This window comes from Oncorhynchus tshawytscha, linkage group LG31 (assembly GCF_018296145.1).
Source record: "Oncorhynchus tshawytscha isolate Ot180627B linkage group LG31, Otsh_v2.0, whole genome shotgun sequence".
NCBI classification, from domain to species: Eukaryota; Metazoa; Chordata; class Actinopteri; order Salmoniformes; family Salmonidae; genus Oncorhynchus; species Oncorhynchus tshawytscha.
Window position 1 is genome coordinate 7,863,361 of NC_056459.1, and position 21,775 is coordinate 7,885,135.

Sequence of the window (21,775 nt, forward strand, 5' to 3'; positions counted from 1 at the left end):
CCATTCTCCCTGGGTCTTTAAGGGAAAGAACGGAAGGAGTAGTGACAGAAAGTGTATTTTTAGGACAACCACCAGAGAGCCTATTATTCGAGGAACCTGAATTTCCCTTCCAGCAGAACACACAGGATCTTCACACGAGAACCATTTTCATACAAGGCTTTCAATACAGCTACTTTTATTAAAAAATGTCCCTCTGATGTCATATCTTTATAATAGTAGCTTTAACAACAGGTGTGCATTGTATGCCAACTGCTCTGAGACCAGGGGCTCCATCTCTTTCTCACCCTGTTCCCACCATCAATTCCCCCTTTTCCCTCCCTTCCTCCTATTATTTCCTGGCTCTATATTTAACTTCAGGAAAAAAAGGTTGGCTGGCCTCCGTTTGCTAGTGATGGCTGTCTGGCCACAGATTGGTAGGTGAGGGCACGGGGGAGAATGGACTTGTTCTCCATGTGAGTAGAGCGTAGTCACTGGACTACACTCCACTGACTTTCAACAGGGACATGCCATGGTGCACTGTTATTGCGAGAGGGCAAACACTGTCAAAAAAACAAGAAAGCAAGCACAAAAGCTGCTTGATGCTAATAAGTGGATGCTAACATTGACTCATGCTCGCATAAGGGCTAACAGTTCCCGATCCTAAAGACATGGCCATCAACACCAACTCGTGATTTTATTTAACTAGGCAAGTCAGTCAAGAACAAATTCTTATTTACAATGATGGCCAGCCCCGGCCAAACCCTAACCCAGACGACACCGGGCCAATTGTGTGCTGCCCTATGGGACTCCCAATCACGGCCGGTTGTGATACAGCCTAGAATCGAACCAGGGTCTATAGTGACGCCTTAGATGCAGTGCCTTAGACCACTGCGCCACTCAGGAGCCCTAAAGCCAGATAGGTCCAAGTATTAAAAGTGAGAGAAGGGGGTGATTTAATAAAAACAGGAATGAGACAGAAGAAAAGTAAATTAACATGTAGGAGAGAGGGGGGTATAAGGAGATGAGAAGAGTAAAGAAACTCTTGATATGCGATCGTCATCTTCACGTCAACAATCGTCAATGTCGAAGCCGCAGAGATGAAAGCGAGTTAGAATGCAACGGTGGTCGGACCGTTGTGGGGCCGGACTGCGACGGTGTAATGGATCCCGAGGTGCGCCGGGGCCAACTGTGCCCAGACAGAAACCAGACGCGTCTTGGGGAGTTCCGTGCAGTGCAAGCTGTGATTAAAATCAGCCCTAGATGGTTAGACAGAGTGCGTGTTTGCGTCAATTTTCCTGCTATGTGAGGACTGTCGAGTATGAGTGCAGGTCTCGCCTCGTGCGGGGAGGACTCGGAGCCAGTGTTTATGAGCACGCCTGTGCAGGCTCTGCTCAGTCTCCACCCTCAGCAATAGATCCCTGGGACAGACGTCCTAAATACTAGTCTTGGAGACCTGAGGTTAGGAAATGGAGTTGTGTTGATCTCCATAATAACTTGATTTGTGCGTATATTATTAGCAACTAAAACAGCACTCATAATTCACTATAAAAGTATTTGGTAAACCTCAACCAATTTGAAGATCTGAGTAGGAATTGTTTGACCAGGCTTGACCCGTAACACTAGAACCGCTAAAACAGTCATTTGGACTGCTCAAGAATAAAATAAAAGGGTTTTTAAAGTATAACTGACATTTTTAAAGTCATGCCCCACTCTGTCCTTGACTTTTCCTAAGATAAGTCTATATAACACACCATTGTTGTTAGAATCGTAATATCACAAACATAATTGAAGGTAACCAGTTTTAGGAGGGAATGTCATTTTGTGAATAGTTTTCCCTTTGTCCCTCCTTTACCCAACAGTAGGGCCTGCTCCTCTCCTCCCGACAGTAGGGCCTGCTCCTCTCCTCCCGACAGTAGGGCCTGCTCCTCTCCTCCCGACAGTAGGGCCTGCTCCTCTCCTCCCGACAGTAGGGCCTGCTCCTCTCCTCCCGACAGTAGGGCCTGCTCCTCTCCTCCCGATAGTAGGGCCTGCTCCTCTCCTCCCGACAGTAGGGCCTGCCTCCCGACAGTAGGGCCTCTCCTCCCGACAGTAGGGCCTGCTCCTCTCCTCCCGACAGTAGGGCCTGCTCCTCTCCTCCCGACAGTAGGGCCTGCTCCTCTCCTCCCGACAGTAGGGCCTGCTCCTCTCCTCCCGACAGTAGGGCCTGCTCCTCTCCTCCCGACAGTAGGGCCTGCTCCTCTCCTCCCGACAGTAGGGCCTGCTCCTCCTGAGAGTTGAAGCTGCCGTGCCCAGCTGATAATCACCCTGATAGTGGTCTAAAACCCGAACTACACCGAAAATGATTTCACATCAGATTAAATAAATGTAGTATGATGAATGAGAAAGGGTGAGTTGATGAGCGAGGGGAAGCGAACGACACATAATTATGTCATCACCAAATTGTGAATGAGCAGGGCGGGCCATTCTGTTGAATCAGTCTACCTCAAAATGGTATGCACCCGTTATCAGTCCACCGAATCTAAGCCGTTTTAAATCGGTCTATTCGGAGTACACAGTGAGAGCGTGAGTAATGTACAAATGGCAAGAAGACCAAGACCAATGGATGCAACATGCTGCGTTAGGGTTGCTACAAAATCTCAATGTAAACACTCAGATGGTAGGAAAGAAATGAATCATGACACCTGATGATTTGTCTTCTTATTCTCAGCCTGAACCGACACCGCTGAGGCCTAAGCTCAAAAAAAAAAAAAAAATGTAAAAAGCCAGAACGGTACACGTGCCCGCACCACCACCAAATGAAAACAGAGAGACAGGAGAGAGGAAGGGACAGCACTGTTTTGGATAGAACCCGCCGGTGACAATGCTATGGCCCAATTGACAGCACAACATGTAATTGAGAGGGTAGGCGCTACATCTTAAGGGAAAAAAACAAAACATCCGTAAAGCGCTCACCAGCTTTTGTTGTTTATGTGACAACTGCCAACTGATGCCATTGTGTGAAGATGCTCCAATTGGCGGAAAAACATTGAAAAGTTCACTGTTGTGATAGACACATTCATTAGAAATGCCAGTATTGCTTTTGTGCGGATTTGCACGATTTACCGAGCACACTTGGCGCTTATCACGATGTTTAGGCTACTGAGGTCATCATTTGACCAGGCGTCTTGGAGGTATTTTTTGTTTGTTATCATAAATAAAATAAATAAAAACTGTTACCGCGTTCCAACACATATGCTTTCCGTTTCATAGTTGTAACAAAGGCATTCCAAGAATAAAATCGATTGAACACTGGGGGTGTCACCCGACGCCAAGCAGTTCTAGTGTTGAGGGAATGGTAGAATAGCAACACAAAAAGAACACTTAGAGAGGTATTTGCACATGCTTAATCTGAGCCTCATCAGCCCAAAGATGAACCATGTGACTTCGTGGAGAGGAGAGCCAGTGACCTGGAGAGGTCCTGGAAGCGATCAGAGGGAACATGGAGGATTGTCGGATGGGTAAGCCTGGCTCAGTGCAGGCTTTTTCCACCATGCTCTGGGCTTGTACTAAGAGGGTCATTCGCAAGACCAAATCAGGTCCGGCCCAAGTGAGAGGACGGCCGTGTATTTATTGTCTAAATCCCCACTACCCCAGAGAATCAAATCAAATGTTATTTGTTACATGCGCCGAACACAACAGGTGTAGTAGACCTTACCGTGAAATGCTTACTTACAAACCCCTTAACTCTTTTTTTCTTCTTAAAACTGCATTGTTGGTTGAGAAAATATTTTCTAAAACTAAAGTTAAATTTAAAAAATAAAAATAAAATGTTTAAGTAACAATAAAGAGGCTATATACAGGGGGTACCGGTATCGAGTCAATGTGCAGTGGTACAGGTTAGTCGAGGTAATATGTACATGTCAGTAGGGGGTAAAGTGACTATGTATAGATAAACAGTGAGTAGCAACAGAGTAAAAAAAAAGGGGCAAATAGTCCAGGTGGACATTTGATGAATTGTTCAGCAGTCTTATGGCTTGGAGGTAGAAGCTGTTCAGGAGCCATTTGGACATAGACTTGGTGGTCCGGTACAGCCTGACTAGGGTGGCTGGAGTCTGACACTTTTAGGGTCTTCCCCTGACACGGCCAGTTATCAAGGTCCTGGATGGGCGGAAGCTTGGCCCCAGTAATGTACTGGGCCGTACGCACTACCCTCTGTAGCGCCTTGCGGTCAGATGCCGAGCAATTGCCATACCAGGCGGTGATGCTACCAGTCAGAATGCTCTCGATGATGCAGCTGTAGAACTGTTTGAGGATCTGAGGACCTATGACAAATCTTTTCAGTCTCATGAGGGGGAATAGGTATTGTCGTGCCCTCTTCATGTGTTTGGACTGTGATAGTTTGTTGGCGATGTGGACACCAAGGAAGCTCTCGACCTGCTCCGCTACAGCCCCATCGATGTGAATGGGGGCGTGCTCAGCCCTTCTTTTCCTGTAGTCCACAATTAGCTCCTTTGTCTTGATCATGTTAAGGGAGAGGTTGTTGTCCTGGCACCACACTGCCAGGTCTCTGACATCCTCCCTATAGGCAGTCTCATTGTTGTCGGTGATCAGGCCTACCACAGACACTGTGGGGAATGCTGTTGAAAGAAGTCAGCTCTGATTGGCTTTTTCTCATAGACAAGCATCCTGGCTGTGACATGGAAATGGGCCAATCCAGAGGGCAGTGGTCTGAAGGCGGGTTCTGACAGGTCTGTCCAGACAGCCTCCCAGCGGGGTGGACCCAGATTGGCCTGTTTGCAGAGTTGGCCCTTTCAGTCCCCTGTGGGTGACAAAGACGGAGACAGTCGTCTGGGCCCCAGGTTATTGGTGGTGGTACAGGGGCCTGGCAATCACACCATGGGGAGAAATGCAAGTGAGTTCCATTGTCTTAACTCATGTCAGTTTGTTATATCTTACCCCCTGCTCCTCTGGTATTTGTTCTATTATTTGAGACACACCATCTCCTGGCTGTGCTCAGATTCTTATTCTGTATCATTCCGCCAAGGAGGGAGATTCATGATATGGTGCACTAAAGTCGGCTTCTGAACTCAGGGGCATCCAGGCAGCACAGATTAGAGGTATGGCCTGTGCTCTGTTGGAGACAGACGGGGCTTTGGCCTCTGTAGACCACAGCCGTGTCTGGCTTCTTCTAAGCCAGATCGGTCTGTTCAAATCCTCAGACAGCGCACGCTACAAAACTTCACTCGGCGAGGTATGAAATCTCACGTCTGTGAGTTCGCAAAAACACCAAGACTTGCTGGATGATGGGAGAGATTCTGGAAAAGTAAGAGCAAACGGAGCAGGAGAAAGGTGACATGGAAGAGAAGGCCAAGAGCTAACATGGACACTGAGACATTCAGAAAGTCAGTGAGAGAAAGATCAAGACGTAGTAGGCCAAGACAGAGCAGGAGATCCAGGAAACGTTAAGGGTAAATAAAGTGGATCAGGGGGGCTACAGGCAGTGGACCGGGGGACTAGAAATGGGGATGGGGGAGTAAAAGTCAGAGAAACAGATAGATTGCCCCGTTTAGAACATTCTGTGTTGTGGTTAGGTCTCCAGACAGTCTTTACTTTCATTTTTGTTCAGACAGCGGCTGACGACAACTTGGTGGCTCCAGCTGTGGGATTAGCGCACAGTCGACATCAGGGCTCCCTCCCCTAACCGACGGCTGTCGCCACAGCCCAGAATAAAACACCAAACCAAGGGAGCGAGATGAATCAGTCAGGGCTGACGCTGCCAATTCCTTCACTGACGGCTAATGAATATTTCATTTGCCATCTTTCCATGGAGACCAAAGGTCTTCATAGTCATAAGTAATAGTAGTCATGGTGGCAGTACTCTACATGCTTCCACTCAGAGACCTCTCGTAATCAATAACTAGCTTCAAATTGACCCGATACAAATACCTCAACAGATTAGGCTACATGGGAGCATTTTGCTGTAATTTCAGAGCCGTGTTCAATAGCAGGGCATCATTAATGATGTTTACACCAATCGGTTTTAGGTAGCCTGCATACAGGCTACTGGAATGTGTACAGTCCATATTTCAGCAGAAACTAACTCGACCTCACGACTGCCCGGCCGCCCCGTCTTTAGTCAGCTGTTCGTACAGACACACACACACATTTGTTTTATACATTTTTTTGATGGTTATTTATTTTGCGATAGTCTTCATCCGTATGCGCCGGTTACGCAGTTATACGGTAACTGTGCCGGCCCTGAATGTAGGCTGTGTGCGAATCAAACTTTAGGAAGGCTACATTGTTTATTTTAGTGGGACATGCAACACAGCTACAGCGGTAGGCCATCATTGTAAATAACAATTTGATCTTAACTGACTTGCCTAGCTAAATAGAAGGTTAAATATTATTATACTTGTTTTGTTATCTACTTGAGTGTGATTGATGATCCGGCTGTATGCAAAAACACTACCCCTGAAGGTGACAATTTGAATCATCTCAGTGTTCACATTTTCCTCATTCGGTTTAATCTAAGCCCTTCTGCATTAACGCGGGATCCTTCACCGAGACTACATTTTGTGCATAAAAATAGAGGGAGCCAATATGGCACGCCACAAAGATGGCAACCAGCATCAGCACTAGCGTGAGAATTGAGAAAGAGTGTGCTGCATTTGTCTGTGTGGGCAATACAACACATTCAGCCATTTAACTGCTATGTGGGGGATCCGGCCCGGTAATAAACCGCCATGTGAGTGTGTGTGTTCAGCAGAGCACAATACAAAACGCAGAGTAAATCTTCACTCCCCCTCTATATATAGTAAGTAGAGGCGGTCTGATAGAAGTAACATAATTGATCTTAAAATAAAAAAAGGGGGCGGGGGGTGGCCTTGGTGACATTCTGGGGGTTCTCACTCGTCAGGTAAAAGAACAAATGTTCTGCTGAATTAACTCCGAGCTGTGGTCTCTGGCTGTAAAGCTTACCAACTGGAGGAGACTGGGAGAAAACAAACATACCGAGGGAGTTTTAACTCTCTGGGATATGTGGGACGCTAGTGTCCCACCTGGCCAAAAGCCAGGGAAAATGCAGAGCACCAAATTCAAATAAATTACTATAAAAATCTAACTTTCATTAAATCACATATGCACGATAGCAAATTAAAGCTACACTTGTTGTGAATCCAGCCAACATGTCAGATTTCAAAAAGGATTTTCGGGGCGAACACAAATGATGCTATTATCTGAGGATAGCACCATAGTAAACAAAGAGAAACCATATTTCAACCCTGCAGGCGCGACACAAAACGTAGAATAAAAATATAATTCATGCCTTACTTTTGACAAGCTTCTTTTGTTGGCACTCCAATATGTCCCATAAACATCACAAATGGTCCTTTTGTTCGATTAATTCCGTATGTGTGTGTGTGTGTGTGTGTGTGTGTGTGTGTGTGTGTGTGTGTGCGTGCGTACACACACAAAATTTGGCACATTTGATCCAGAAAAACACCAGTTCCAACTTGCTCAATGTGACTACAAAAGTTACCTGTAAACTTTGCCAAAACATTTCAAACTACTTTTGTAATTCAACTTGAGGTATTTTTTAATGTAAATAATCGATAAAATTGAAGATGTGATGATCTGTGTTCAATACAGGAAGAAAACAAACTGAAGCATGCTTTCTGGTCACGTGCCTCTATCTAACAGTACACTTCAAGTGACCCTCGTTCAAGATGGCCGTCTTTCAAGACGGCCGTACTTCTTCATTACAAAAAGGAATAACCTCAACCAATTTCTAAAGACTGTTGACATCCAGTGGAAGCGATAGGAACTGCAAGAAGGTCCCTTAGAAATCTGGATTCCCAGGGAAACCCATTGAAAAGAGTGACCTCAAACAAACAAAAAAGAATCGGAATGGTTTGTCCTCGGTTTTGCTTGCTAAATAAGTTCTGTTGTACTTACAGACATGATTCAAACAGTTTTTAAAAAACATCAGTGTTTTCTATCCAAATCTACTAAAAATATGCATATCTTATCTTCTGGGGATGAGTAGCAGGCAGTTGAATTTGGGCATGCATTTCAACCGGGTGTGAAAATACTGCTAAAATAAGTTAACAGAACACCTTTTCTAGTACACTATTTGTTTTAATGTCAAAGGACTGCATTTGGACACAACACCATCACATCATTCACCCATGGCAATCTTTGTCCCCCAAGCTGTCAATAGTGCTGGTTGCTCTGTCCTGTGGCTTGTGGACGTAGGGGAGCACCATGGGTATTTTTTGTTGTCTGCTCACGCCCTGGATTTGGTGGGAACCCTGAGGTTTTGTCTCGCCTGTGTCTGTCAGAACTCTCTCTGGATCCTTGTGGCTTTGGCTTTTCCACGTGTGTGGTCGTGTGTTTTACTTCAAACTAATGTTTGTGTTAGTGGTGTACTCTCAGTGAGATTCTGTAGCACATTTCCTTGAACACAAGCCTGTGTGAAGGCTGGACTGGTGAGAACACAGCAGTGTGGACTCCATCCTTTCTCACGCTACTTCGCACAATCTTGACAGCTTGCACCCGATTCTTCACCAGAAGCAAGATCAAAGCGTGTAAGGTGTGAGGAAGGAGAAAGCAGAAGGGGTGGTCATTTTACGGGCCGCTACAGAACAGAAGGGAATCTTAGCCCTGTTCCCGTTAGACTTCAAATGGTTCCATCTTATCAGGGGAGGTTTAAACCACCAAATGGTATACTTTAACTGATACATGTCAGAAATGTTAGTCCCTTTGACACAGTGATTAACATCTGATTATGTGAAGCCCAAGGGCATTGGATGGGAACATTCCAGCTCAGAAGGGAATATTAGCACACCTATGCTAAATATTCAATTCTGTATCCTAGACGAGGGTTTTGGTAATGATTTTGAAAACCATACATAAAAAAAAAAATCGGTCCTTAAAGTGTGTGGTATAGTACTTCACAACGTTAATCTTTCTCTGATTATGCCCGTTTCATTTAGGTTAGACTTAAACCTTTAACATTTTTAGTTAAAGACCAAAGGACTAGATTTGAAAGCAAAAAATATATATATTTAAAATAAAGTCTGTTCAGATTTCAAATGGGGGAGAAAAGCCCACCATATAAGCCTAAGTATTCATGACATTCTAGAAAGAAATGCTCCCTCTCCCAGAGTAAAATGTACGCAAGTTGACTTAAAATTGATGGGTCACATCAAGCTCGGAGTTTGTGAATTTGTGTAGAAGGTGGAACCTCGAAAACACCTGACAGGATACACAGATCGAGAAGCCCTGACATGTTATCTGCTCAGCGGCCCGACTATTATTTGGTTCCACTTGGGCTACCCTGGCGTTTCATCTACACTGCAGGAGCCCTTTCAACCACGGAGCCGGGAGGGGTAGCAACCCTACTGTAGTAGTACACATACTCTACTGTAGTCAGTCAGTGGGTAATGGACTATGGTGTGTGCTTTTGTTTGACCTGCATTACCTGGGCTTGGTGTGTGTGAGCTATAGCCAAAGCACAGTTCCAGGCAACAACAGCAAAAATCTTCCTACGCGTCGTCATCACGGGTCAGAATACGGAGTTCACTTGAGATGGTGTGGGTTGCCAATCAGACACTTGAAGTCTGACGACAGTCATAACCTGTTAATTAGGGGTTTTCCACAACCTTCATCTATTACTTGGCCAGCTAGGCCTAGCCAACATATTGGGGATATACTATTAGCCTAGGCCTAATTCAATCCACTATGCTTACTAGTTTGCTTTCCTGACAGTCATGTTTAAAAATGCAGACAGGAACCATGTTGAATATTCCCACTGACAAACATGAGCACCCTGTGCAGGCTAATTGCTCATGTATGGGTCCTTTCACTTCGCACACAGGAGAGGACAACAAAAAGTGCCCGGCTACAGCTGTGACGTCTTACATGGCGGGTTGACATAATGAGTAACACAAGTGGAAAATTGGAGCTAGCGGGCCAGACTCCACTCGCGTCCTACCAGGATGGGAGCAGTGTGACCCATTTAACTGGACTCCCAGTGCAGTTGACAAGGCACCTTTGCGCTGTTTCACCTGGGCCAGTCAGCCAGGAGCACGCAATGTTCTGAATTAAACAGACTTCAGTCTATGTGGATTCGGGAACCATGTAGACCTATATGACATTACATAATCTACAACATAAACATGTGCCTGAATACAGTCGCCTATTGAGATAAAATATATATATATCTATCACACTAACAATATTTCCTGGAATGTTGGCCTAAGTCTATGTTACAATATTAACACAGAGTAGCATAAAGTGACTCCCATATGGCATAATGACTAGGGCTGTCTCCAACTAAAAAATATATTGTTCGACCAAGAGTCTGTTCTTTGAACCAATTGATTGGTAGAAATGTTAAAATGTGTATTTTTCCATATATAGACACATCCTATGTGTTTAAATCAAATCAACTATATGCACTGAGCTTGTCTGATGCTTTAAGCGAACTGTTTGATGAAATAATTAAAAAGACACAAATGACTAGAGGGAGTCTGACCACAATTGATTTGATTCTGCTGGGCCTGGCTCAGACTTGCTGCGCTGTGTACATTTTTTTATTTATTTTAACAAGCACCCGTTGTCTCCCTCTCCTCCCTGCTGCAGCGACCACCACAGAACATCAGTGTGTATCGCACTGTCCGTGTTGCTGAAGCTGCAACATAATTACAGCCATTTCCGACTGAAAAGTTGTAAGGAAAAACATTTGTTTAGGGAATAACATTCTCCATTCCCTCAACCCTTGCTCTCGTTACGTGACACATGTATGCATCGTATGCCCATGACCAATAGGGCCGGACCTATGGCATATCATAATTACATTAATAAACGGGTAACCGTAAACACTAACACATGACAGCAAATTGGATGGAGAGGATGTAACAAACTCGAAAGCGGGGGAATGTTTACTGGTTGCTCAGGAGATAAAGGATACGTGGAATAAATGTGACTAGTTGTGGAAAATATGGAGATGAAGAAAGAGAAGGTAGGTAAGGAGCAAGCAGCTGCATGGATATTATGTGTACCAAACAGGTGCCGTTAGAGTACAATACTTTTCCCGGCTGTTTGGAACAAAGTAAACAACTCTAAATAAATAAGCTTATAAGAGTGTGGTAATGTTTTTATTTATTTTTATAAAGCATTTATTACAGCAAAGAGTAAAAACAGTTGCATATATTCATGTATGCCATTTCCAAAAATGGAATGGTTTAGGCCTATATGTTGTTGACGCAAATTATTCAAATGGTCACTTTATTTTATTTTAAAACTAAAATGCTTGGATTGCATTTCAAATCGTGAATGACTCCTATGCTGTGTGATGACAATAACAAATAAATGATTGATTGATACAGTAGCCTACATGCGTATTGAAATATGCACCCTAGTAAGTTCCGGTATTAACCAGAATTTGCTCATAAGCCTACAGCTTAATGGTGGTTATACAAGGATACTATACCTACTAATGATAACGACATGACTTATTATTTTAAAACGATGACCATAATAATAACGAGATCAAGTAAAAAGGAGGGTTATCATCAGTCATTATTAAAAATTTCAGTTCTGACAATTTGGAACAGCGCAAATACTAAATAAATTATAAATAATACCAGAGAGGCTGGTCTAATGAAAATAAAATGTTTAAAAAAAATAAAAAAAAAGTGTTAAGCCTTATTACAGCATAGCATAGATTAAAAAGGGAAATGGGGATACCTGGTCAGTTATACAACCGAATGCATTCAACTGAAATGTGTATTCTGCATTTAACCCAATCACAGAGGGCTGCCTTAAATCGACATCCATGTCTTTGGCGCCGCGGAACAGTGGGTTAACTGCCTTGCTCAGGGGCAGAACGACATATTTTTTACCTTGTCAGCTCTGGGATTTGATCCAGCAACTTTTTCAGTTACATGTTGTGGTTGCCTGAGGCTTGGTGCTCATGGAATCAGTAGGCTACTAAACAAACACTCAAACAGAAGCAGAATCTGTATTATTTATGTAGATATGATTTATAAAGCCAGGCACATTTAAAAAGTTAGGTTATTGATTATAGGCCTAATTAAGTTGGAGTTTCTTCTCTCCTCATTTTTCTTAGACAATTATGTCCAGGGCTGTTTTCTCATCCGACCCCGCTGTTGCCTCTGCCGCGTTGTTCTCAATACTAATATGCTGGCTAACTGTTCTAATATGCACATAGCAACATGGTCTAGGAAGAACTTCAGAACTCCAGACATCGACCATTATCCAACGCCGGAGAAGGCGCATTTGTTATAAAATCATCTTATTTGTTGCACAATTGTTCTTACATAATATAACCATATACAATTTCCATAGCAAATGTCTTCTTCGACTGGATGGACTGTGCCACGGCCTCCACAATGGATTAGTCCAAACAGACAGGCACGAACCAGACAGGTGTCTTGTACACCAGGATAATTTTTTTTGCTGCTGCTCAGCTAAAGGACTCTTGGTCAACCGACAGCCTATCGACCAGTCGACTAAATGGGGTCAGCCCTAATAATGACCCAGTTTTTAGACAGCGGAGTTGGGACACAGATGTGGGAGAACAGTGGCTGAGCCTACAAGATGGATTCCCAAAATGTGACGCATTCAGGAACAATTTGAACCAATGGGTGGATTGCAGAGGAGTGCACGCCATGAAACTACTTAGGAACACTAAATCTGCCCTGGGGGATGTGCAACTGCTCCTCCTGCAATCTTTCTTTTCAGAGGTAGTAAGAGATACCTGGAATCCTGCACAATAGAGGAACCTGGGTGGGGTGCTGACTGAAGGCCCAAGGCAAGAATAACATTTGGTGTATGAAAACAAAATCCACATTTTACCTCACCCTTTAGTTTCCCCAGTTCCCACATCCCATTAGTCACCTTTTCCACATGTTGTGGTGTTACAATGTGGGATTAAAATGAATTAAAGTAAATTTCTGTCAATGATCTACACAAAATACTCTGTAAAGGTGGAAGAAATATTCTACCATTTGTAAAAAAGAATATGTATATATATATTTTTTAACACAAAAAACACTAGCTAATATATCTTGATTAGATATGTTTTCAACACCCTGAGTCAATACATGTTAGAGTCACCTTTGGCAGCAATTACAGCTGCAAGTCTTTCTGGGTACGTCTCTAATAACGTTCCAGACTTGGATTGCGCAACATTTGCCCATTATTCTTTTCAAAATTCTTCAAGCTCTGTCAAATGGTTTTTGATCATTGCTAGACAACCATTTTCAGGTCTTGCCATAGATATAAGTCAAAACTGTTAACTCAGCCACTCAGGAACATTCAACGTCTTCTTGGTAAGAACCTCCAGTGTACATTTGGCCTTGTGTTTTAGGTGGTCTGCCGAAAAGGTGAATTAATCTCCCAGTGTCTGGTGGAAAGCAGACAAACACATTTTCCTCTAGGATATTGCCTGTGCTTAGCTCCATTCGGTTATTTTTTTTTTATCCTGAAAAACTCCTGAATGATTACATGCATACCCGTAACATGATGCAGCCACAAGTATGTGTGGTATTAGATTTGCCCGAAGCATAACACTTTGTATTCAGGATAAAAAGTTCATTGCTTTGCCACATTTTTTTTGCAGTATTACGTTAGTGCCTTGTTGCAAACAGGATGCATGTTTTGGAATATTTTTATTCTGTGCAGGCTTCCTTTTCACTCCGTCAATTACGTTGTGGGGTAACTACAATGTTGATGCATCCTCAGTTCTCCTATCACCGCCATTAAACTAACTGTTTTAAAGTCACCATTGGCCTCATGGTGAAATCCCGGAGCGGTTTCCCCTTGCTCTCCGGCAACTGAGTTAGGAAGGACACCTGTATCTTTGTAGTGACTGTGTGTATTAATACACCATCCTAAGAGTAATTTATAACTTCACCATGCTCAAAGGGATATTCAATGTCTGCTTTTAAAAATGTTGACCCATCTACCAATAGGTTCCTTTCTTTGCGAGGCATTGGAAATTCTCCAGTCTTTGCGGTTGAATCAGTGTTTGAAATTCCCTGCTCAACTGAGGGACCTTACAGATAATTGTGTGTGGGGGATACAGAGATGAGGTAGTCTTTCAAAAATCATGTTAAACACTTATTGCACACAGAGTGAATCCATGCAACGTATGTGAGTTGTTACGCAAATGTTTTGTCCTGAACTTATTTAGGCTTGCCATAACAAAAGGGGTTGAACACTTATTGACTCAAGACATTTCAGCTTTAATTAATTTGGAAAAACATAGACAGAACAAAAATATAAAAATGCTAAATGTTAGTCCCATGTTTCTGAAATAAATGATCCCAGAAGTGTTCTAGACGCACAAAACTCTCAGATTTTGCACACAAATTTGATTACATACCTGTTAGTGAGCATTTCTCCTTTGCCAAGATAATCGATCCACCTGACATGTGTGTCATGTCAAGAAGCCAATTAAAAAAGAATGATCATTACACATGTGCACCTTGTGCTGGGGACAAATGACATCTCTAAAATGTGCATGTTTTGTCACAGGACACAATGCCACAGATGTCTCAAGTTGAGGGAACATGCAATTGGCATGCTGACTGAAGGAATGTCCACCAGAGCTGTTGCCAGAGAATTTAATGTTAATTTCTCTACCAACTTTGTTTTAGAGAATTTGGCAGTACGTCCAACAGGCCTCACAATCGCAGACCATGTGTAACCACACCAGCCCAGGACCTCCACATCCAGCGTCTTCATCTGTGGGAGACCAGCCACATGGACAGCTGATGAAACTGTGGGTTTGCCCAACCAAATAATTGTTAATAAACTGTCAGAAACTCATTATCCTTACCAGGGTCTTGGCCTGACTAAAGTTCGGTGTTGTAGCCAACTTCAGTGAGCAATTGCTCACCATCGATAGCCACAAGCATGCTAGAGAAGTATGCTCTTCACAGATGAATCCTGGTTTCAACTGTGCCGGGCAAATGGCAGACAGAGTATGCTACCATGTGGGCGAGCGGTTTGCTGATGTCAACGTTATGAACAGAGTGCGCTATGGTGGCCGTAAGATTATGGTATGGGCCGGCATAAGCTACGGACAACGAACACAATTGCATTTTATCAATGGCAATTTGAATGCACAGAGATACTTTGATGAGATCCTGAGGCACATTGTCGTGCCATTCATCCGTCGCCATCACCACATGCACGGTCCCATGTCGCAAGGATCTGTACACAATTCCTGGAAGCTGAAAATGTCTGTTCTTCCATGGCCTGCATACTCAACAGACATGTCACCCATTGAGCATGTTTCGCCGTGTACGACAGCGTGTTCCAGTTCCCGCCAGTATCCAGCAACTTCGCACTGCCATTGAAGAGGAATGGGACAACATTCCACAGGCAACAATCAACTGCCTGATAAACTCTATGCGAAGGACATGCGTCTCGCTGCATGAGGCAAATGGTGGTCACACCCCTACCTTTCAGCCCTAGCTTTCTTTTCTTTTTTAAAAGGTAACTGATCAACAGATGCATACCTGCATTCCCAGTCATGTGAAATCCACTAATTAATTTATTTCAATTGACTGATTTCTTCATGTGAACTGTAAAATCTTAAATTGTTGCATGTTATTTTTGTTCAGTGTAATTAACACTAACATTACGGGGTATTGTGTGTAGGCCAGTGGCAAAAAAAAGCTCCATTTGAATCCTTTAAATTCAGGTAGTAACAACAAAATGTGGAAAAAGTGTAGTGGTGAGAAAATACTTTAGCAAGGCACTGTATAGGCTGGTAAAAATAGCACCATGCTCTGAAATACAGTGAGTAAACCAAACTTTAGAAACACCTTCGTAATATTGCGTTGATACTCAGTGTGTAGTGTAATATTTTTATTTATTTATTATTTAACTAGGCAAGTCAGTTAAGAACAAATTCTTATTTACAATGACGGCCTAGGAACAGTGCCTTGTTCAGGGGCAGAAAGACAGATTTTTACCTTATCAGCACGGGGATTTGATCTAGCAACCTTGTGGTTACTGGCCCAACGCTCTAACCACTAGTCTATCTGCCACCCCTTTGCCATGTGACATGATGCATGGCACACCTATTTGTATTAAACTAGAGAAGGCCTCGATCTTGCGAACTAGACCTACTCAGGGAGGCAGAAGGGTGTGATTGCGGCCAACAATTCAGGGTGTTCCTGCATATATACTTCTATTGGCCCATTTGTAAACCACAAACAAAGGGCATAGGTCATTTGCAAATGACTGGGACAACAGTAGCTACTTTGCTATGGATTCAACAATTAATAAGAATAATACAAATATGTTCAATTGCCGAGTGTTTGTTGGCTGGCAACATTTTTGATTAGCCAAAATATTCCCAAATGTAGGGCACACTCACAAGAAATATTGGACCAATGACAATGGTATTGTACAGGCATGTCCCCCATGATACATGTAACGTTGGCATTCAACAACTTAGCTACTCTAGCTAGCTAGTTAATGGAACTTCCAAAAGTTGTGCCTGAGTTAAAAGGGCAATTCACTTTTCAACCTTATTCATTATATCCAGCACCATAACGAATTGCAAAAATCACTGAAGTTGGAGACTTATATCTCCCTCACTAACTTTAAGCATCAGCTGTCAGAGCAGCTTACCGATCACTAGCAGCCAATCTGTAAATAGCCCATCCAACCACCTACCTACCTCATCCCCATATGTTTTTCTGCTCTTTTGCACACCAGTATTTCTACTTGCACATCCTCATCTGCACATCTATCACTCCAGTGTTAATTGCTAAATTGTAATTACTTCACCACTATGGCCTATTTATGTCCTTACCTCCTTACTTCATACCTCCTTACTTCATTTGCACACAGTGTATACAGATTTTTCTATTGTGTTATTGAGTGTACGCTTGTTTATCCCATGTGTAACTCGCACTGCTTTATCTTGGCCAGGTCGCAATTGTAAATGAGACCTTGTTCTCAACTGGCCTACCTGGTTAAATAAAGGTGAAAAAAATATATAAATAATAATAATAAATAACAGCGGCGGTCGTTGACGTTTAAGATGAGGGAGGACAACACATCTGAAAATTTCGTGTTTATTATGATCTGTGGTTAAAAAGATAAAGGTCCTAAAAAAGGCTTCTCTGTGACGTCATAGGGTATAATGAAAAATGGTTTAAATCTTTGATTGTCAAAATCTGAAAAATGTCTATCTGGGTCAAGTCATTGGGAAACTCAGTGTTTCATTTTTTTAATTGAAACGTAGGAAAGTTCACACATATGTAGTTTTGGTTTTGTGCTGAAGATAATGAAAATGGGGCTGAAAAGCAGTGGCTAAATGTCAAATGCGTGTCCTACAATGCCCAACTAACATCCCTGGTTGCTAATTAGCTAATGGAGAAAAACAAAATAGTTTGTCTATTTTCTTAGTCATCAACAGGTCAGTAGTGCCCGTTTGATAGCTAACGTTACCTTGCTTAACATGGGCTAATGTTACTCGCCAGGAATGTCCATTTTGGGCGAATTGGCTAGTTAGCTAGTCAAGTGTGGAAGTTTGAAAGTTGGTTAGCGAACTGCCTCGACTAATAATAGCCATGTAAACTTCGCTATCAGAGACACCGATATAGTGAACTGTTCGCTAACAAATAGACAGTGGTGTGAGCAACGGATTTTCCGTAATTACTTCAAACTTTCCCTGACAAGTTAGCTAGCTAGCTCTGCTTGGACTCGAGTGGGAAATTGCGGCAATTCTATTCTAACGTTAGTTAGCTAACTAGCCTAGTGCTATAGCTTGTATGGATTTAACGTCTCATTACATAGAGTTCTCACCGAGTTATTAGTACGATAACCATGGGTCATTTATCACACAATGGTAGATCATTACAAGTGCATCATTTGCCTTTACCGAATGTATCCAGGTGAGGTTGTGTTGTTACGTGAAACAATAACAAGTGCCAGTCGAGCGCCATAAGGTATCAAGCACTTTCCAGTGGACAACAGGGTCAGACAGTTCCATTCGGACAATAGTTGGTCCGCGAACATTATCGTAACTTACCCGTATCCCCCGGGGTTTTCATGGTGACTCTGGTCAATTCAGACAGTTTCCCGTTTGGTTTCTAGCTCGCTTGGTATCCGACACCCAGACTTCGTTGTTCTTCTTGATATGTTGCAAAATTCCTCGTTAGCTTTAAAACTTTTCCGTTTCTAAGCTTAGCCTAAATCCCTCTGTTCTCAAGCGCTCTAAACCCCTGGCCCCTACTGTTCCCTAGTTACTTTTGAGCTCCAAGTTGTATTTTTTTGTGTTCTTTTTCACAAATCGTTGAGACGAATGTTCTAGCTTTGTATAAATCCAATCGTGAGCTCTGAATGGCGTTGAACTTTTATGTCCGTCGTGCCGATAGCGGGGGAATGCCTTGTAACACTCGGTTCTAATTATTTAGCTCATCAGTTTAACCGCGTTACAATGTTGCATGGTCGAATCTTCCACATCATCATTCCAGCAGTCAAAACAACGCAAGAAAAAATCTCAATCTGAATTAGTATGGAACCACGTTTTTTTTCTTTCTCTTTCTACAGACTTTTCATTTTCCACTCACTCCGTATTCTCTACCCCCCTTCCTCTCTAGGGGTGTCGTGTTTCGCTCTCCCTACCACACGGGGCCGCCCACGCGGACCTGGGAAGGAGCTACGCCTACTTGCCATCCGCCTGGTTGGCGTCACTACACGGTGCGACGTTGCTGTGGAGACCCGCCGCCGGTAAATTGGTGTATCCTGTTTTGCCGCGAGTATGTAAACCGCGTCAAATCATAATCAGTGATTATTTTATAGTCTTCCCACTTACTGGTCAAGCAAACATATGGTTTCAAAGTGGTGCACCTGTAAAGCAGGATAGCATCAGACACCACCAAATCAAAGTAAGCATCAACAAACTCAACATTTTTTTATTAACCCTACATCTGTGTCTCTCTGGGCCATGGCTCAGGTGGACTTGCTATCAAGTGGGGCCATTTTTCAGCTTTCATTTAAACAACAATGGCTAACTGTGAACTTTAGCACCTTCTCACAAAGCAACTGTTTTGAATATGCAGAGATTGTTTCAACTATTCTGCCTGCTGCTATGGAATCCTGACCTGTTCACCGGATGTGCTACCTGTCCCAGACCTGCTGTTTTCAACTCTCTAGAGACAGCAGGAGTGATAGAGATACTCTTAATGATCGGCTATGAAAAGCCAACTGACATTTATTTACTCCTGAGGTGCTGACTTGCTGCACCCTCAACAACTACAGTGATTATTATTATTTGACCATGCTGGTCATTTATGAACATTTGAACATCTTGGCCATGTTATGTTATAATCTCCACTCTTCTGGCACAGGTTTCTTCCTAGGTTTTGGCCTTTCTAGGGAGTTTTTCATAGCCACTGTGCTTCTACACCTGCATTGCTTGCTGTTTGGGGTTTTAGGCTGGGTTTCTGTACAGCACTTTGAGATATCAGCTGATGTACAAAGGGCTATATAAATTGATTTGATTTGATTTGATTTTGTTGATTGTGCGCTTCACAAGTCCTTACTGTCAGCCCTAGCTATGAAAACACAATTGCCCTAAGGGTAAGGGTAAGTAAGGGTAAGTATACACATAAGGGTAAGTATACACAATGCACATGCAACAGTCGAAAAGCAGCATATTTTGTGTATTGATGGTAAGATATTGGCTAGTGCAACATTGTGGACTCAATTTTAACCTGAATGCATCACCGACATGTCCTGTTATCCTTTTCAGTCATAGTTTAAAATAAAATAAATTGACCTTTATTTAACTAGGCAAGTCAGTTAAGAACAAATTCTTATTTTCAATGACAGCCTAGGAACAGGAGCAGAGCGACAGATTTTTACCTAGCCAGCTCAGGGATTCAATCTTGCAACCTTTCGGTTACTAGTCCAACACTCTGACCATTAGGCTACCTGCTGCACCTGAACCAAAGGCGTCTGCTGGATCTTTCTCTAAAAGCGGGGCTGAACTTCCTCATTTAGTCTTGGTTTCAATTCTCCCCATTAGGAAATGCGAATGAGATTTGGATTTTGGAGGCATACTTTTACGTGGGTGTCTCTCGTTTGTGTGTGTGTGTGTGTGTGTTTGTTCGAACCAGAGGAGGCTGGTAGGAGGAGCTATAGGAGGACAGGCTCATTGTAATGGCTGGAATAGAATAAATGGAATGGAGTCAAACATGTAGTTTCCATGTTTGATACCGTTCCATTAATTCCATTCCAGCCATTACAATGAGCCTGTCCTCCAAAAGCTCCTCCCACCAACCTCCTTTGGTTCAAACGTGGGAAGCTATTGTACTTTCACTCTGCCAAAACAATACACAGTTACAGTCACTCACCCTTCTAGATAACTTGAAACAGTCTAACCAGGTCTTGTTTCTGGAAGTAGCCTAGCTAGCCAACTTTCTTCAACAGTTAGCTTCAGCCACTGATGTGGGACCATGGCAAAGTTGGTTTAACTTTGGATAGCCTATCTCTGGGAATAGATAGCGACTCAATAAATTACACAATGTAAATGGGACAATATTTTCATGTTGCACATCTTTTAGGTGTCTCATTAAAATGCTTTCAATATTTGTATGTTCATTTCTACAATTTTTAGTTGATTTGAGGTTTTAAAGTCATTGAAATTTGGAGCTATTGACATTTTAAAATATTGTCCTATGTGCATTGTGTCATTTACTGATGGTCCCTAACTAGCTCCATAGGGATATCGAATGTCAAACCAAATTTACCATTGCCAATTGATGATTACTTGGGTGCTACCAGCTGTGGGCATTGGGCAGGGTTAAATTAAACCCCACTCAGAAAAACTGTTATGGTACTCTTCATTCCGTGACATACAATTGTTTCCTAATTATCTCGCAAATCTCTGTTTTGAACGAGACTGACTTTATGACCATGTTATCCTATTTCCACTTTGTACTCAATTGAGACTAGAATACATTTTTCGGACTAATATCAATGCCACATAGGCTGTTTCCTACCAGAGAAATTGTTTATTACCTTCGGTTGCATCTCTCATTCTATTCGGTCTAATGAAGGATCCTTTCAGACTTTTCGTTATAGGAGTATTTCTTTAGAGATCCGGGAGAGAACATAAATGAGATTAAGGGAGAAAGAAAAAGTTGATGAGACCCAAGAGTAGGGTTGGAGAGGAGATGATATGTGCGCCGTTGAAGAAACCGATGGAGGGGAAATTGAAGTGGAGAACAACAAGGGATCATAGGTGGCCTTCTGTTTCTTTTCATCCAACTCTCTCTCACTCTCGCGTTGCTCCCACTCCCTCTGTCTCTCCCTCCCCTGTTCTTGTTTCCTCTAAGTGGTTGTGTGTGGAAACTGAAGGGTAGTAGGTGACATTTCATAGGCTGTCCTACACAAGCACCAGAGTAACAGAACTGTGTAACGTAGCCGAAAACAGTCCTCCACCACTGTGCCAAGCATCTCTGCCTCTCTTCTACCAGCCATTGGCATCATATGTTTCCATATACTTATTATCAATCCAAAACCTCAAGCCATATTCCATTATTCTTGTCATCCCTCACTCCCATTCCTTCTCCAAAGAGTGTGAAGAAACTGTGACCCCCAGTAGCCAACTTGTCTAGGGTGAGGTAACAGTTTTGCTGTTATACACAATAACGTAAGGAAGTAAGCACACTATATACAGGAAATATTTAAAAAGTTAGTTCCAATACCATATTTACAGTTGAAGTCGGAAGTTTACATACACTTAGGTTGG

At 42.8% G+C, this 21,775-nt stretch overlaps 1 protein-coding gene across 1 annotated transcript in view; it reads right to left on the bottom strand.

Moving 5' to 3' along the window:
• Positions 1–18,723, bottom strand: part of LOC112229826 (ETS domain-containing transcription factor ERF) — a 33,634-nt gene extending 14,911 nt beyond the window's left edge. Inside the window, exon 1 of the mRNA XM_042309978.1 lies at positions 18,047–18,723. Coding sequence (XP_042165912.1) covers positions 18,047–18,068 — 22 coding nt within the window. The 5' untranslated portion in view covers positions 18,069–18,723. The remainder of the gene's footprint in view (positions 1–18,046) is intronic.
• Between the last annotated feature and the right edge of the window lie 3,052 nt (positions 18,724–21,775).